This window comes from Podarcis liolepis (assembly GCF_965112155.1).
Source record: "Podarcis liolepis genome assembly, chromosome: 11".
Taxonomy (NCBI): Eukaryota; Metazoa; Chordata; class Lepidosauria; order Squamata; family Lacertidae; genus Podarcis; species Podarcis liolepis.
Window position 1 is genome coordinate 33,919,906 of NC_139565.1, and position 17,970 is coordinate 33,937,875.

Here is a 17,970-nt window from a genome sequence, read left to right on the forward strand (position 1 = left end):
GTCTAGTCTGCTTGCCTGGTAAGCCACCTTTTGGAACCTACATGGTTCAGTGAGACTAGAACTATGGGAATAGAACTTCAGAAAGGAATCTCAGTAGGGACAAATATCAGGTTCTACACTTAGGTTTGAAGAACCAGCTGCACAAATATAAAATAGGAGACACTTGGATTGCCAGTACTACATGTGGAAAGGATCTAGGGAGTCTTAGAAGACCCCAAGCTTAACATGAGTCCAGAGCGTGATGCAGCAGAAAAAAAGCTAATGCTATTCTAGGCTGCATCAACAGAGGTAAATTGTCCAGATTAAGGGGACAGTATACTTTATTCTTCCTTGGTCAGACCACACCTGGAGTACTGTGTCCAGTTCTGGGCACCACACTTTAGGAAGGATATGGACAAACTGGAATGTGTGCAGAAGAGGGCGACCAAGATGAACATAGGTCTGGAAACCAAGCTTTATGAGGAACGGTGAAGGGAATTTGATAAGTTTTTCCTGGTAAAAAGGAGACAGAGGAGAAAGGATAGCTATCTTCAAATATCTAAAGGGCTATTACATGAAGGATGGAGCAAGCTTGTTTTCTCCTGCTCCAGAGGATAGGACCCAAGCCAATGACCTCAAGTTACAAGAAAGGAAATTCTGACTAAACATCAGAAAGAACTTTCTGACAGTAAGAGCTGTTTAACAGTGGAAGAGACTCCCATAAGAGGTGGTGGACTGAGGCCATCTATCATGGATGCTTTAGTTAAGATTTCTGTATTGCAGGGGATTGGACTAGATGACACTCGAGGTCCCTTCAAACTCTACAATTCTATGGTGCAGATAGGTAGTTATTTCCTCAAAAAAAGTGCCTATTTCCCCTGAAACAAACACATATAAGTTTTCCAACATAAAAGTAGAAAGCATAGGGCACTGTTGGGAAGGACAAATAGAAGATGGTAAAACGGCAGAGGAAAGATTTCTGATCTTTCTCCCTCTCATACGTATCCACAGGTATCACATTGGTGTCTATGGCCTGAGCAGTTGTTTTTAAGTAAAATAAATAGATGAAGCATTAAGGGACAAAACTACATAACATTAATATCATGTGTAGCTTTGAGTGTGAGTTATTGAAGAAATGTTAGTGACTAAAAACCATATATAAAAGGTTTACCATCAGGTCTGAAAAAAATTAGAGATCTGGAAAGCCTCTGTTTACCTCATGTGATAAATATTTTTATTTATCAATGTTAGTAACTTACAAGAAACTTCTGTCATTTTTCAAATCATGCCAGATAGCCTAAAAGCATTAAATTAAATTCATTCAAATTATGTTCCCAAGAGGAGGGTAAATACAAAGCTACATTATAATTTAAGCCGTTCCCATAGCTTTCATTGTTGTTGCCTTCATCAGAGTAACTATATAGCCTTTTACTCCTTGGGATTCAGACAATAACTCAAACTTAATGTATGTTTAACAAAATGATTCCTTGCTTTACTTAAATTTTGGAATCAAAAAGTCAAAGAAATCCTTATACTGATTAAAAACAACCTAAAATAAAGTTTAAGGAATTGCTGTGCAGTGTCCACTATATTACTGAAGATTAATGGTCTACTATACTGAAACTCTCTTGGGAAAACCATAATGTAACAATTCTTAATAAAGCAATACTTACAGAAACATCTTTCAGATTCTTTTCATAAGAAAAATTGAGGCACTCTCCATCCACTCCTCCTTTAGAAATATCAAAATTGTATTTGTCTGCCAGTCCTCCTTCAAATAACAACACTTTTTTAAGCTCTCCAATGTATTTCTCTCGTTCCATTTCCATGTCAGCAGCTTCCTTGGAAATATCTTCCTCAGGCACTGTTGGAAGATTCCATACACATTTTTGTCACAATGCAGTTTCTTACAGGATTTCTTCAAAGTACAGAATAAGGCAAGACATGGTTGGTTTTATATTCCATCCCTTATCACATTCTGTAATTAATCAAACACTTTATAGGTCAATTTATTGCTGCTGACTGCTGAAGCAAGTAATTAAAAATCACCACAATGATTCAAAAGTTTCTAAAGCTAAAGAAATATGAACTGCCTGATGATATCCAGGTAAGGCACACATAAACCCACTAAAATAAAATTGTTTAGGTGCACATAACTCTGCAAGGATTATAGCCTGAAATCCAGGATTCGAACCAAACCTCACAGGATTAGAGGACCTTTCTAGAGAGCTCAGTAGTATTTGAATCAGCTCTCCTCTTTAATGCTCCTTATCTTCTTTTTTTTAACATTTACAACTCAATTTAGTTTTTGCTCGCCCCATCTGAAGTTACGCTATCATTTCAAAGCCCATTTCACAATCCTATGTTAAGGAAAGCATCAAACCAAAACATGTGGATGATTTGAAGAGTAAACAAGTACGCACTTTGGCATTGGTCTTGATAGCGTAAGCTCAACATTTCTACTTAGAAGTAAACACTACGGGCTTAGTAAACATATGCCTGGGATCAGATAATTTGATATCTCCCTTTTATATTCCACTGCAATGTATTTTAATGTTATTATTCAATTATTTTTTGTGCTCCTTTTCTTTCTTAACTCTTACACTCAACCCAATTCACAAATAAAGTTAGGTTTAGTTCAACAGGTCTTCCAACACCAGCATGTACCGCCACCCAGATTTCAACACTGATCCATTTAAGAGCCATCCTGCACATTTAGTGATCCTTGTAGTGAGCCATTTCTCCATGGTGACACCCTGCACATTCTATTAATATGTATCACCGCTCTTCTTAATGACTAGGAGTCAGGGCCAGTATCAGCACCCGACACCCTAGGGCAACTGCTAAGGCCTCAGCCCCACAGCAGAGTCGAGCGCCAGTATCTGGTCCAAGCTCCCCTTTAAAACATCTGACCTGACAGTCGAATCAACTGCCGTATTAATTCTCCAGCTCAGACATCTAGCTGTCAAATTCATCTCATATAATGCTCTTATATAGCAGGGGTGGCCAACTCCCAAGAGACTGCAATCTACTCACAGAATTAAAAACTGGCAGTGATCTAACCCCGTTTTTTTTTGGGGGGGGGGGTTCAGATCCAAGTTGTTGAGCTTTTTTAATGGAGGAGGAGAGCCACATTTGGGGGGAGTTCAAAGTTTAGCTGTTGGCCATTTTTAGGGAGAAAGGGGGACAGCCACTCACCAACAGATCGCTGGGGAAACAAACAGCCTCACTAAACTCTGTGCAACAATGGAGGGTGGGGCTTTACCAGTGCTAAGGAAAGGGACCCAACGAACCTCCCTGGGGTCTACCAGTAGATCGCGATCGAGCTGTTGGACATCCCTGCTATATAGCATCACTCTGGGGCATTGTGGGAAATTGTAATGGTGGTTAGACTGAGCTGCCAAGTGCTGTTTGTAATACAGTGGCCAGGTAAACCCAATGGGGCCAACTGACAAATGAAGAGGCTCCTCAAAGGATGCATTGTCCACAGTGTTAGAAACTGAGATATGAAAGCAAGGAGCTAAATGGCACCTTAAACCTAGGCTATGTGTACAACAACAGAATGTCTAGAAGTGCTTTTAAATAAGAATACAAAACTGAAAATGAACAAACTACAGCTAAAATATTATGTTCATTTTTCATATGGTCTTGTTCTTCCCATGCCAACCCCCTAATATTCTTAAGAGGGTCTCTTCTCCAGTCTTCAGGGAATAACTGGAAGTGGGGAGGCAGAAAAGTCATCCTTTCCTTCCACTCTGCAGTTTTAATCTGAAATCTTAGGTGCAGTACTGCGCCCAGAGCTCAAGAACTGCTCATGCTAATGAAATTCCCTGTCACAAAATGCGCCTAGAACAATGGGGGTTTTGAACACTCTTTGTCCAGGGCCATCTGACACCTGGTAAAAATTTCTGTTTTTATAAGCATCCATAGTTGTTATGGAAATTTTCAATGGCTAAGTATTAATTAGGAAGATTAAATGTGTTTGTTTTATACACGCAAATTTGCTTTTTCTTCTTTCTTTTTTCTGTATTTTCTTCTTTTCTTTTTTCTTAATTGTTTTTTCTTTAATTTTCTTTTTGTAGTATGAGATTGTAAATTCTTTGTATAAGTGTGTAATTTAAATTAATAAAGATTATTTTTTAAAAAGGAAATTTTCAATGGCATCTGTAATTCCCACAACAGTTTTGCAGAGTAATACTATAGATGTTAGGGATTGATTAGCTGCTTGTGCGTAAAAACGTGCTCCCTCAGAGTTTGTGCGACCCCACAAACCTCCGTGTGTGACGGAGCTCCTCAGACATGTCTGCTCTAGTCACTAGTAGTGTCCGACAGTGGCTGTCTGCGGAAGCGTTTCCAGCAAAGGAGCTCCTTAACGGAAACGCGTCTCCTGGACTCACGGCGTGACAGTTTCCGGCGAGGTGTGGGTCTCCCTATGGGAGACTCAGATACCTCCCCACTGTTCTCGCTGGAAGCTTCCCTGAGCCCTCCCTCCTGCTCGCATTCCCTCAGAGACCCACTCCTCCCCCTGCTGGTCCCTGCTTCAGCTGTTGAGTCTCTTTCTTCCTCCCTGAGTCCCTCCACCACCTGATGCTCCGATGGCAGTTCCCTGACATCCACCTCCCCTCCAGGGCCCCCCTCACCCCCTCCCATTTCCTCTCCCCTGGGAGGTGAAGGGCTAAAACCCCGAAACGAATCTTCCTCATCGGTGGTGGCAAAGTATTCCCTTCGGAACCTCGCTACAGGCTGAGGTTTACGTGGGAACCTCTGATGAAAAGTCTCTATTAAAACTTCGTCATTGACATCCTCTGCCCTAACCCAGGTGTTTTCCGACTCCGGTTCCCCTTCCCACATTACCAAATACTCTACTTGATCTCCCTTCCACCTGGAATCGAGGATCTCCGCTACATGGTAGCTGTGTTCCTTCTCCTCCATTGCTGGTCCCCTAGTGACCCTCCCTTCACTGTCTCCTCTATACGGTGACAGCAACGACCTGTGAAAAACTGGGTGCAGCTTCATGTGGTTCGGTAACCGGAGCCTGAAAGCCACTGGATTGACCTGCTGCATGACTTCAAACGGACCCAGCCTTTTGGGTCTTAATTTCTTACAACCTCCTTTGAACGGCAACCCTTGGGTTGACAGCCACACCTGGTCCCCCACCCTGATGCTTTCACCTTCCCTTCGGTTTTTGTCTGCCTGCCTCTTATATTCCTCCTTAGCCCTGTTTAAGTTGAGTTGGAGCTGGCGATGGATCGCTTCCATTTCTTCAACGAACTGTTCTGCAGCTGGAACGCTCCAGTTCTCCCCCTCCCCCCCTGGGAAGGCTCTGGGATGGCACCCGTGATTAGCCAAAAAGGGGCTCATCCTCGTGGACACGTTCTCTGCATTGTTGTAGGCAAATTCTGCCAACCCAGCTTCTCCACCCAATCATTCTCTCTGTCATTAACATAACACCTCAAATATTGTTGGAGAACCCCATTTGCTCTTTCCGCCTGCCCGTTGGTTTCTGGATGACGGGCCGTTGAAAAATTAACCTCTACATGCAGTAAGCTCATGAGCTTCCTCCAGAACCTGGAAGTAAATTGTTTCCCTCGGTCTGAAACCACCCTCAAGGGGGCGCCATGCAACCGAAACACATTCTCTACAAACAATTTGGCTGTTTCTTCTGCTGTGACCGCATGTGAGCAGGCTATAAAGTGGGCCATTTTAGTTAACAGGTCTACTACAACCATGATGGCTGTTTTCCCTCTAGACCTTGGCAGATCAGTCATGAAATCTATTGCCACTGCTTCCCACGGTCTTTCAGGTGTGGGCAGTGGTTCTAATAAACCAGCCGGCGCCCGCCTCTCCCCCTTGGCTCTTTGGCATTGTTCACACCCTCTCACATACTCCCGCACATCTTCCCTGACCTTGGGCCACCAAAATTCCCTGGTAACCAGCCACATGGTCTTGTGTTGCCCAAAATGCCCTGCTGTGGGGCTATCGTGCAGCTGCTTGAGTACCTTCTCCCTCAATTCCCCTTCAGGTATATATAACGCTCCCTTATAATACAATGCCCCGTTTCTCTCCTCAAAACCACCGGATTTGTCTTCCTCCCTCCTGAGATCCCTGAGTTTGTCCTGGGCGTATGCATCCTGCACCGTACCCTCTACCAATTCCCTTTGCCCCACCAAAGTCGCCCCACACACCCAGCGGTCCTCTGGAATGATATGGGTTTCTTCGGGTGCTCCCTCCCCCTCCAAATATTCAGGTTTGCGTGAGAGAGCGTCCGCCCTAACATTCTCTGGGCCTGGCACGTAACAAATCTCAAAGTTAAATTTGGAGAACTCCTGGGCCCATCTCAACTGCCTTTGGTTGAGCACTCGCGCAGTTCTCCAATACTCTAGATTTTTATGGTCCGTGCACACTTGCACCTTATGTTGTGCACCAACTAGCAGATGCCTCCATCTCCGGAACGCCTCATGAATAGCAAGAAGTTCTCGGTCGTACACCGTGTAGTTCCTCTCGGATTTGTTCAGCTTTCGCGAAAAGAAGGCACACGGTCGCCACTCTGACTCCTCCTTCCCCGGCTGCAGAAGAAGCACCGCCCCTATGGCTCTGTCAGATGCGTCTGTTTCAACCCTTAGCTTCTTTCGTAAATCCACATGCAGAAGTTGTTCTTCAGAGGCGAAGGCCCTTTTCAGCTCCTCAAACGCTCGCTCCGCCTCCGCCGTCCATACAAACTTCTTTTTACTGCTGAGACAGTCAGTGATGGGCGCCGTCAGATGGGCGAAGTTGCGGATGAACTTACGATAAAAGTTTCCAAACCCTAGGAACCTCTGCACATCCTTCTTGGTTTTGGGTGTTTTCCATTCCAGCACTGCCTGTACCTTGCCGGGATCCATGGCCAATCCCTTGTCTGACAGGCGGTACCCCAGGAATTCCACCTCCTTGGTATGGAACCGACACTTCTCCAGTTTGACCCACAGCCTGTTGGCTTGCAGTCTGCTCAACACTTCTCTGACGTCTCTCACATGTTGCTCCTCATTCTCCGAATACACCAACACATCATCTAGGAAAGCAACGCAATTCTTGTAGAGCAAAGGGCCCAGTACGTGGTTCATAAAAGATTGAAAACACGCTGAGCCTGCTTGTAATCCAAATGGCATAACGAGGTATTCAAATGCCCCCAAAGGGGTAAACATGGTGGTTTTCCATTCATCCCCTTTCCTTATGCGTATCAGGTTGTACGCCCCCCTTAGATCCAGCTTTGTAAAAATCTTTCCCTTCCTCACCCTGGTCAAAATATCATCAATTCTGGGCATAGGGAAAGCCACCGGTTCAGTCACTGCATTTAACCTCCTAAAATCGCATACAAGTCTCGGCTTGTCCGCGTTTTTTTTGTCCACAAAGAACACTGGGCTACCCCCTGCTGCTTTGGACTCTCTGATGAAGCCTCTCTTCAGGTTCTTGTCAATAAACCCTCGCAACTCCTGCATTTCTCTGTCTGACATGGCATACAACTTGCCCACGGGAAGCTGTGCTCCAGGGAGTAAATTGATCTGGCAATCAAAGGGTCTATGAGGTGGTAGTTGGTCAGCTTCCTTCTCGCTGAACACGTCGCTGAGATCTGCATACTGTGGTGGTACCTTCACCTTCTCCATTACTTCAGTCCCTGCTAGGGTGGCTTGGGCCCCTGCTGAACCCTTTTCCCCTTTGCAGTGTTCTAAGCAATGTGCTGAACCAAAGGACACCACTCTTTGATGCCAGCCAACCAGCGGATCATGTAGAGCTAGCCAGCTCATTCCCAAAATAATGGGAGCGCCTCCCAGGGTGGCCACATTAAACGCTATCAGTTCTGTGTGCCTTGCCACCCTCATTATCATTGGGACAGTCTGCAAGCTGACTCCTCCTCCCAACAACTCCCTGCCATCAATCGTGGTCACCTGCAGGGGGTTGCTTAAAGGGATAGTCTGTATCTGGTGTTCAGCAGCAAACTCCTTGCTCATAAAATTGCAGGAGCTGCCTGAGTCCAATAGCGCCTTTATTTTTAGGGGGTGCCCATTTTGCAGCTCTAGCGACACTTCAATCACTAGAGCAGGTCGAGGAGCTTCTGGCACGGGCACTTTCACTGCTCTTTGGCCTGGCTGCAGTGCCCCGATTGTGGCAACCAGGCGTTGGCTTTTACCTGCTCCGTTCCCCCCTGTTCTCCCCCCTCAACAGCTCCCACCATCCCTTGCCATTCCTTCCTCTGGGGGCAGACTCTGGCAAAGTGGCCTGGCTGTTGGCAGAGATAGCATTTCCGGGGGCCCTTTCCCTCCTTCTTAGCCCCCTCGCTGGTTTTTGAAAATGCGCGCGCGCGCGCGCTGTTCCGATTTCCATCGGCTCTGCCGGCGGGAAAGCTGGCTCAGGAATGTCTGGAATGCGGAACTCCTTCCAACGTTCCCCTCTCCCTTCCCGCCTCTCCAAGGCTCTTGCCTCCTGCCGCGCTCCTATGGTCAGCGCAGATTTGGTCAGCTGATCCATAGACTCCGCCCTGGGGCTCCGTGACAGCTCGTCTTTCACCGCCGAAGAAAGACCTTCTTCAAATAGCATTTGAATGGGTGCCGCCGATAAATCCCAACTCAGTCTGTGAATCAGCATGGTAAACTCAGTCCAGTACTCACGGACAGATCGACTTCCCTGCTTACAAGCCATTAGCTGTCTGCGCACCGCCCCTTCCTCAATATCGCTGGAAAACATGATATCCATTGCACGAAAGAACTTCCTCGTGTCCTTTAGTATGTCATTGTGCGTTGCCATTAGGGGTCGAACCCAGTCTCTCGCCCCTTTCTCAAGATGCCCAATTACGAAAGCAACTCGCGATTCCTCATCAGGGAATTCATCGAACTGCACATTAATGGCATATTGCATCTCTGTCCTAAAGGCATGGTAATCCTTGGGGTCCCCCCCAAATTTTTGCACCAATCCTGGTACCTTTCTGGGGAATTGAGTGGCTCTCCCCTTCTTGTCTGCATCCTGAGCCCTTCTCTCCTCCAGCCTCGCCGTCTGCAGCGCCAGTTGGACCTCCAACGCTCGGTATCTATCTTCCAAGCTTGGACCAGCTCCAGCCCCCGCTCCTCCGGTTCCGGTTGGTTCGCTCATGATGCTTTCTCTTGCACAGGCAGCGTACAGAGACTGTCGGACTGCTGTTAGGGATTGATTAGCTGCTTGTGCGTAAAAACGTGCTCCCTCAGAGTTTGTGCGACCCCACAAACCTCCGTGTGTGACGGAGCTCCTCAGACATGTCTGCTCTAGTCACTAGTAGTGTCCGACAGTGGCTGTCTGCGGAAGCGTTTCCAGCAAAGGAGCTCCTTAACGGAAACGCGTCTCCTGGACTCACGGCGTGACAGTTTCCGGCGAGGTGTGGGTCTCCCTATGGGAGACTCAGATACCTCCCCACTGTTCTCGCTGGAAGCTTCCCTGAGCCCTCCCTCCTGCTCGCATTCCCTCAGAGACCCACTCCTCCCCCTGCTGGTCCCTGCTTCAGCTGTTGAGTCTCTTTCTTCCTCCCTGAGTCCCTCCACCACCTGATGCTCCGATGGCAGTTCCCTGACAATAGAGTACAATCAAGCAAGAAAAGGAACCATGGGAAAATGGCTCACAATGAAAATCAGATAATGTGTAGATTATTGATGTCCATTAATCATTGGGAGGGTGACAAGCATTAGGATTTAGCAACTTGCAGCCACCAAGTATGATGATCACCAGAGCAATTGCTTCCCACACTTGGGAGCACAAAACAGGCATAAAGGAAGAACCCACAAACTGACTTACTTTACATACACATATGTGTAATACTCTTCCTGCCAACAAGCTCTACGAGGTCACTTCAAATACTCGACATTTCGTAAACCACTTAATCTCTAAAGCTATATATGCAGAACAGTCATTTATATCCAGGCATGAACCAATAAGACATTTGAGATTTCTCTTCTGTGTCACCCCATGAGTCAAGCCACTGCTCAGTTTAAAAGGAGATTGCCCTGTCAACTCTGGGTAATTCAGTGATGAAAACCTAAAAAGAACACCATGGCTCTTCCTCAGTTTCCCTACACACATTAGGTCCATTAGACTGCAACCTGAATAAATGGAACAATGGCAGAAGTGATCATTAGGAGCTGTGGGGGTTGCAAAGGGTCAGCAGTATGCTGATGACACACAGCTCCACATCTTCACAGCACCTGAGGTAGGAAAGGCTATGCAATATCTAGTCCACTTCCTGGACTAAATGAGGTAGACTAAATGAGGGTCAATAAACTAAGTTTGAATCCTTGGCAGATGCAGGCACTGCAGGTGGGTGGTTCCCATGTCCAGGAAATTGGTTGGTTGCCTGTTCTGGACAGGGTTGCATGCTTTCTGAAAGAAAAGGTTTGCAGTATGTGGCTGCTCATGGATCCATCTGTGTTGCTGGAGGCTCAGGTAGCTGCAGTGGCTAGAAGTGCCTCCAACCACTGTCCTAATCCCCTGGCCTACCTGGCGGCAAGTCAGTATGTCAAGTCCAAAGTTCAAACTCCAGGGGTCAAGCCACACAAGCAAGGTCCAAGGTCCAGAAATGCAGCCCAGAGTCAATACAAGTAACCAAATCTGAAGTCCAACGGTCAGGATACAGTCCAGAGTCAAACCCAAGGTGCAGTCCAACAGCATCCAAGTCAAGGTCTACCAACACGGGCAGCTGAATAGACGCTGCCCCTCAGCTCTGCTTCCCTTTTGTACTTTGCATGTTGATTGCAGCATCTGGACGATGAGGCATGTGATCCTCACCTGTTCCAAGCCTCCTCCAGCTGAGAAATCACACACCTTCTCCCAGAACTAGTGAGCCTCACCTAGCGAGCTAGGAAGATGGGCCATGGGCACTTGCCTGCCTCAGCCTCCTAGAGCAGCACTTCCGCTGCTCCCTATGCCTCAGAGCCTGCTAAGTTCATTGAGACAGTGGCTCCTCTACCTCTGGTGATGGGTCCTGCTGCTCTGGTTCTGGTGCACTGACTCCCATCCCCCTCGCCATTCTCCACTATCCCGTGAGTATTTCCTTCCCTATTCCTTGCTTGCCCCGGTGTGTCCCAATCTTGGCTACACTCCTCACGGGGATCCTCTTCCTCCTCCCTGTCATCTCACCAGTTCATGACACCTATTGCTGGTACACCAGCCATGGGTGTTCTTCAGCAGGGATAGCGTGACTGTAGTGTATCACGGATTGGCAAGCAATGCACTCTGCGTAGGGCTACCCTTGAACTTGTCTCAATAGCTCCTCCTGATGCAAAATGCTGTGGCAAGACTGTACCATCAGCACAAAACTCTAGTACTTAAACTCTTGCATTGACCATCTATATGGCACGAGGCCAAGTTCAGGATTCTGGTATTAATTTACAAGGCCCTTAACAACTTTGGTCCAGGATATCTTAAGGCCCACTTGATACCTTATATCCCTGGCTGGCTGCTGCTGAGGTTTTCAGGAAAGTCACTGTTTGTGGCTTAGCCTTATAGTTCAACACTATAAGTTTTGAAGTTTTGCTTATGCATTTGAGGCCTGACTATGAAGAATCTGGGGGAAGTCTCATTTCACATATACCATTCTGTGCACTTGTTGCAGAAAAGTGAGACAGAAATCCTTGAAATAAATAATTACATAAATAAATAGCATCTGATCATACATCACCTTTCCCAGTCCAAGCCGATAGGCCATCACTGAGTACTACATCAAAACCGGCGCCCAAATCTTTTTGCCACGCTATCTGAAGAAAATAAGTTGTGCCTGGATCAGAAACAGGGCAGATGCGAACAACTTTCTTCTCCATTGTTCTCCAAAAGGCTGTTTAGGAAAATTGAGAGATGGAGGATGGGGGGGGCGGGGAGAAACAATATATAATTTAAATCTATTCCCAGTTCAATGAAGAGGAACAAAATATGAAATTGGCAAGCTACGCTAACCACAGCTCTGTGAATTAATGCAGATAATGTTTCAATTTCTCTATGGGACCAAATAATTTAAGCTTCCTTTATTTGTCCTGTAGGAATTTAAAATCTAATACACAAAACCTGCATGGCCTCCATAACCTGAAAGAGATTGTACTATACTTTAGAATAAATATTCAAGTGGGGTGGGAGTACTAAATATAGTTCACTTGAGCCAACAAGTGGAGGAAGAGGGACCTTTGTGTCAGGATTCTTACCTCTCCCAAAGCTAAGCACAACTATACACATGTGTGCAAACCCATAGGCAGTGGTCACTGCTGCTCACATGCATCCCTGGATCTAAGTCAACAAAGCCTTCTGCTCTTGAGCAATGGAGACGTTCAACTCCAAATGTTAACTTAGAAAACAGCTGCATTGTAATAAAAAGAAAAAGAAAAAAGTGAGGAGCAATTCACTTAAAATAATGCTGAGGGGTCTAAAGACTATAACCATAACAAAAATCACAACTGGAACTCATCAATTGGAAAAACATGTTTGAATTCTAAGTGAAAAATCAGTCTTCTACTCTTGATTGAGCATGAATACCCAGAGTAACCAATGCAAAGCTTAAAAGCTTAATTACACATAAGTTCCTTGTTTATTTCATTTATTTAAAAGTTTTTTATCAACTAAAGAAGCAGTGTAGATAAAGGGGCAAATGGGGGGGAGCTTTTGATAGAAGATTATGGTTAAGCAAAGAAACACCCAAGATAATTTGACACAACCCACCCTGTAAAAATTCACCACACCAGCTCATTTCAGGCCTGTCAGAAATTAATCTAGGCTACAGAATGCAATGATATCATCTTCAGTGCATGCCAAACCTAGAGGCATCTGTAGATCAGGTCCTCTCTCTCATTCCACAGAGACATCAAGGATCTGATTCACTGTGGAAGTCACAGTTTGCACTGGGATTCCGATGATGCAGATGGCCTTTGAGCCTGCAGGGCCCAGACAGTATGGGGGCAGGACGGAGGGGGAATACAAACTTATAACACAGGTCCCCTTCAGTGCACATCATCCACATTACAACCGTATTTCAGCATTTGTTCCTAAAACACCCAGTAGCCTATTGTAATGCTTGTGAATACTTCTGAAAATGTTTAAATAAACAATTAAAAACAGTTTGCTTCTATTTGTTACTGAAAGAAAAACACACATTAAAAACTTCACAAGTTCTTAAAAGCAGCTTTTGCAAATTTCTGATATGACAGCCAGTTGAATAATAACTGTTGGGATTTTACTTTTACAACAATATCACGGTTTAATTAAAGCAGACTGGTAAAACCCAAATATTTTCTAGCACTACCTCATTTAGATGCTATTGTAAATAAGACCCATTTTTAATCCTATGATAAGCATCTCTCAGGCAGTAATAGCCAGATGGGAAGGAGTATCCTGGAATGCCTTTAAAGATTCAATAAAGCTGCTTCTGTAGTCTGAAGATACTTGCCATCTCTGGAAAATTAAAGCACTCAGTCTCTATGTCCCTTCATTAATACAAAGAAACGCTTTAGGGAAACTGATTGATTATAGCAACAGGAAAGCCAGCATTTTTTTCCTAATGGTTTGAAGAATCATATTACATATCAACACCTCACCATATAACTGCTAAGGAAGAAAGATTGGCTTGCAGGTGGGAAGCACAGAGTTCCACCCCAATTTGTACATCACTGGCTGTATTGAAAGCATCAGACAGTTGACGATTGAGCTGCTCATCTTTAGTACTTTGTGTCTTTTAGTGTTGGCATCTATGATCTTTATTAGGCAATGCTTCCTTCTGGGTAAGAATCAGCTGTTGGCTGGCATGTAATTAGTTGGAGTCTACTCCACGAACAATGACAGTCCACATTCCTGATGAATAAACAAGACACTTTTTTAAAAATTAGTAGACAAATGATTTTGTACACTGCTTTGGACAGCACTCAGGCACAATACAGAAGCCAATTTTTAGGTTTCCTTCACTGTTCCACAGAGTGTCATTTATACTTCGACTCCAGCTTTTCCTTTCTGGCTTACAGAACTGTCTTTTGAGAGAGTGATTGAGGGAGAAAGGTTGCAGCAGCAGGTGTCTCAAACCTCTGCTATTATACTTTGGGAACATGCAGATCTAAAAGAAAAAATATTACAACTCTTGAACAATTACATTTACAGCTTGATCCTGTCCACATGGCACATAGCCTTAGCTGATCTTGCCATGTTTCAAGAAACACATGAGCAGTAGTGGAGGCTTGTCCGTAAGGGCTGCCTGTTAGCCCCAGTCTGCCTCAACCAACCCTCATCTGCCTGTCCACTTACTTGCAACCAATGCACAGTGCACTTCTAACTAGCTTTCTCCACAGCTCATTTTGCCCTGGGAGGAAAAGGAGCACAGCAGTGCCCCTCTCATTGGCTTATCAAACGAGCCTTCCTTCTGCTAGCCTTAGAGCTTGGGCCTGACTGGGACCTCTAATGTGGATCAGGGCAAAGAAACACATCTTGACTCCCCTCTACAGTTTGGTCCCTCCTTGTAAACCAATATTTCAACCCAATGCAAAAAAAAAAAAAAATCTGCCAACTTTTCTGGTCTATTCTGTATGACAGCAGAGTGTTTCCATGCCAAAATGTCACCATTATTCTGCATGGTACCTCTGGTTAAGAACTTAATTTGTTCCAGAGGTCCGTTCTTAACCTGAAACCGTTCTTAACCTGAGGTACCATTTTAGCTAATGCAGCCTCACGCTGCCAGCGCATGATTTCTGTTCTCATCCTGAGGTAAAGTTCTTAACCCGATGTTAGCAGAGTCTGCAACCTGAAATGTCTGTAATCCGAGGTGTTTGTAACCCGAAGTACCACTGTACAGTGGTACCTCAGGTTACATACGCTTCAGGTTACATACGCTTCAGGTTACAGACTCCGCTAACTCAGAAACAGTGCTTCAGGTTAAGAACTTTGCTTCAGGTTGAGAACAGAAATCGTGCTCCGGCGGTGCGGCAGCAGGAGGCCCCATTAGCTAAAGTGGTCTTCAGGTTAAGAACAGTTTCAGGTTAAGTACAGACCTCTGGAACGAATTAAGTACTTAACCCGAGGTACTACTGTAATCATTTTTGAAGCAGCAGGCAAAATTCTTGCAAACCTTCTATCACACAGGAGCCCCACAACCATTCACTCATTCCTGCAGTCAGGATGTTTGAAAAAAGCCTGTTTCCCCATCACTCCTGAGGGAATTCATAGCAAGAATCTCTGTTACAGTTGCTATTGTGGCACCCACACACCCCACACCATCTACCCCAAAAACTATTCTCTACAGGTACTCCCTGACCACCATCAGTCAGTGTGCCTCCTTCCATCTTAGAAGTGAAGAACACTACCCAATAGGATGCTCATAGTCCTACCTCCGCTCAGCAACGAAGAGCAAGGAAAGCAATGTCCCACTGGGAATGCTACCTGGGAATGGAGGAAATACTAGCAAACCTAGGGAACCATTAGTTCATTGATCCCAATGCTGATTGTGTCTCCTTTCTAAAAGGCAGGAGATTCTGCTGAACGACATGCTGTTGCTGAGTTACGGGCCAGAACTAAACATGCTCAGTAGAAGAGAAGCCAGTAAGAAGATTTGTGTATGTCCTAGGTGGCAAAGAAACATGAGCATTTCAAACTTGCAGGTCAAGTCTTTAAAGTTTTAATTTGCATTTACAGGTTAAATTTATATGAACAGAAATGGTCACTGATGGCTGCAACAAAACAAAGCAATGCTTAAGCTAGCTTTCTGGATCTTAGCTAATGTAAACCAGAACAATTCATGGTACTCTTGACTTTATGGAAGAATAGCCATTGCTATGTTCCTCCCATCAAGCTAAAAACTCAGAAAATATATAATTAAGCAGCAACTTAAACAATCTCATAACTAATCAGCTATGATTTCTTCTTGTTAGAACAATATAACATTGGATTGTATCCAGCATTAGTTCTACTTAGAGTAACCCTATTGAAATTAATAGGCATGACTAACTTAGGCACAATTAATAGGCACAACTAACTCTGAGCAAACCTTACTTACACATAACTTATTATGGGTTGCTACTGTATTATTTTAAAAACCATAAGCACTTTATAGTTCTGTTGCCTTCAAAATAAGTTTTCATAAGATGCTTACATTTTTCAAGCTGAAATCAATGGAACTGGAATTTCACTAACTCTGACTGGATTGTGCCATGGTTTTTACAACCATGTTCTAATGTGAGCTGCATCAGACACACAGCTTGATCCACAAAGCAAAGAGATGAAATGAACTTTTTTTGGGTGGGGAGTGCAATGAGCCCATTAGAATATTACTCATCTCAACATCAGTAGCACAGTTATCAAAATACTACAACACTTGGATATTTTACTGAAGTTTGCACACAATGGACTGAATAAGTTAGCTGCATTTAGATACCACTGAAAACGGGACTAGTTTGCCCCATTGGTTTCAATGGGAACATATTAACTAAGCCTGTATATTACAACAGAACAGTAAAGAAACATAGACAACTCTATGTAGTGATGTATTTCCTATGTTTTCTGCTTTCTTTTGCCAAAATGTCTCAGAGGAAGTCTACATTTCACATTCTCAGGTCATTTATTTTATTCTTCAATAAAGGAAACACATTCTTCATTTCTGAGAGTGGATGGTGGACCTAAAGTAATATTTTTTGTAAACATTATTATTGTATATCATTTCCCCCAAACATGGACACAGTAAACGTCAGTCCTCCAGTGCATTTCATTTTGGATCTACTGACAGCAACCAAAGCCAACATTATCGAAGACTCAAATGCAGGCATAATCAGTTTCCTGCCACCTGTGGATGGGACTGAATTTGGCCTTCATCCTCATAACCACATGAGACTTCTGGGTCATTTCAAATAATATTCAGCTAAACACTCAACATGGAGCTTCTACTGACAACTCAACTTACCATATAAAGGAAGCATAATTAACATTAAAAACAAAATAAAATGTAATGAACAAATTTCAAGTATAGTCTAAATCACTACATACCTTGAGCATTAATGTTACCAAAAAGGGGAATAAATAATTTAGTGAGAGCAAGTTAGGGGGCAGGACCTGCCAGTGTGCCTCTGCTCTCCATCACGTCAGGGGCATAGTGCTGTCTGCTGGTGCTGGAAGAGGAATAAAAGCATTTCAAATAGTCAAGATTACCCTGCTATTTTGGATGTTCACGTATTCCTCTCACCAGGGAACATGACCACTACCAATTTAATATATAAACACTGTTCCTGCAGGTCCCAAATCAATTATATCTCATATTAAAGGACTATCTGAACTAAATCAAAGTGTAAAGTAGGGAGAGGGGAAGTTTAGGGAACTGGGCGATCCAATCCCTTGCTTCATACTACCAACCTGGATCGCTGCAAGTACATATCAAACCTTCAATTTACATAATTCCATTTTGCAAATGTATCCATAAAGGAAAACGGCTGAGATGACAGAAACTATTTAAAGTATACCGGTGTCATTCATGAGTGAAGCCGGGGGGGGGGGCAAGGGGGCAGCTGCCCCCACCCCGATCCAGTAAAACAATAGAAATACTTAACTAATGGATCAATCACATCAGTTCTGCAACCCTAACAAAAGTCTTGCCCTATGGAATGTTGTGCAGTAGAGCTATTGTTCAGTTTGGAAATGGCTATCACAGTCATTTCTCCTCCAACCTGACAGCCTGCTGTAACATAATTGTTGTATGTTTGCAGATAAAGTTGCTCACATCCATTCGAACTTGTTATTGTTGGGTCAAGAGTTATGTCTGAGATGTTCGTTTCACCCACTTATCTCAATTGCTTGGATCAGTTCCAGTTATAATTAACTGAGGATGTTGACAGGGTGCTTGGAAAAGTCCATTCAACCACAATTGATCCTTGCTCTTTATGGTTTATTAAAGCTAGCTAGAAAACACAGCCCCTATTGTGAACAAGGTAGTTAATTAATAGTATTTATTAAAACATTTTAACATTTTGTCCCATCTTTCAATAATGCTAATAA

General features: G+C 44.2%; 1 protein-coding gene and 1 long non-coding RNA gene across 4 annotated transcripts in view; one reads left to right on the forward strand and one right to left on the reverse strand.

The window, feature by feature from the left end:
• Window positions 1–12,316, reverse strand: part of XRCC4 (X-ray repair cross complementing 4) — a 99,780-nt gene extending 87,464 nt beyond the window's left edge. For all 3 annotated transcript variants that reach the window (XR_014517082.1, XM_083465512.1, XM_083465511.1), the window contains exons 1-3: window positions 12,165–12,316; window positions 11,651–11,803; window positions 1,653–1,843 (exon numbers count right to left, since the gene is read on the reverse strand). Coding sequence is in view for 2 of the 3 variants with exons in the window: in XM_083465512.1 (XP_083321638.1) it covers window positions 1,653–1,843; window positions 11,651–11,803; window positions 12,165–12,195 (375 nt within the window). In the remaining variant the exon portion in view is untranslated. The remainder of the gene's footprint in view (window positions 1–1,652; window positions 1,844–11,650; window positions 11,804–12,164) is intronic.
• LOC310688804 lies at window positions 757–17,568 on the forward strand. The gene is made up of 3 exons (XR_014517199.1): window positions 757–4,184; window positions 9,557–14,774; window positions 15,015–17,568. It is a non-coding gene; the product is annotated as an uncharacterized lncRNA (long non-coding RNA).
• Window positions 17,569–17,970: the final 402 nt, after the last annotated feature.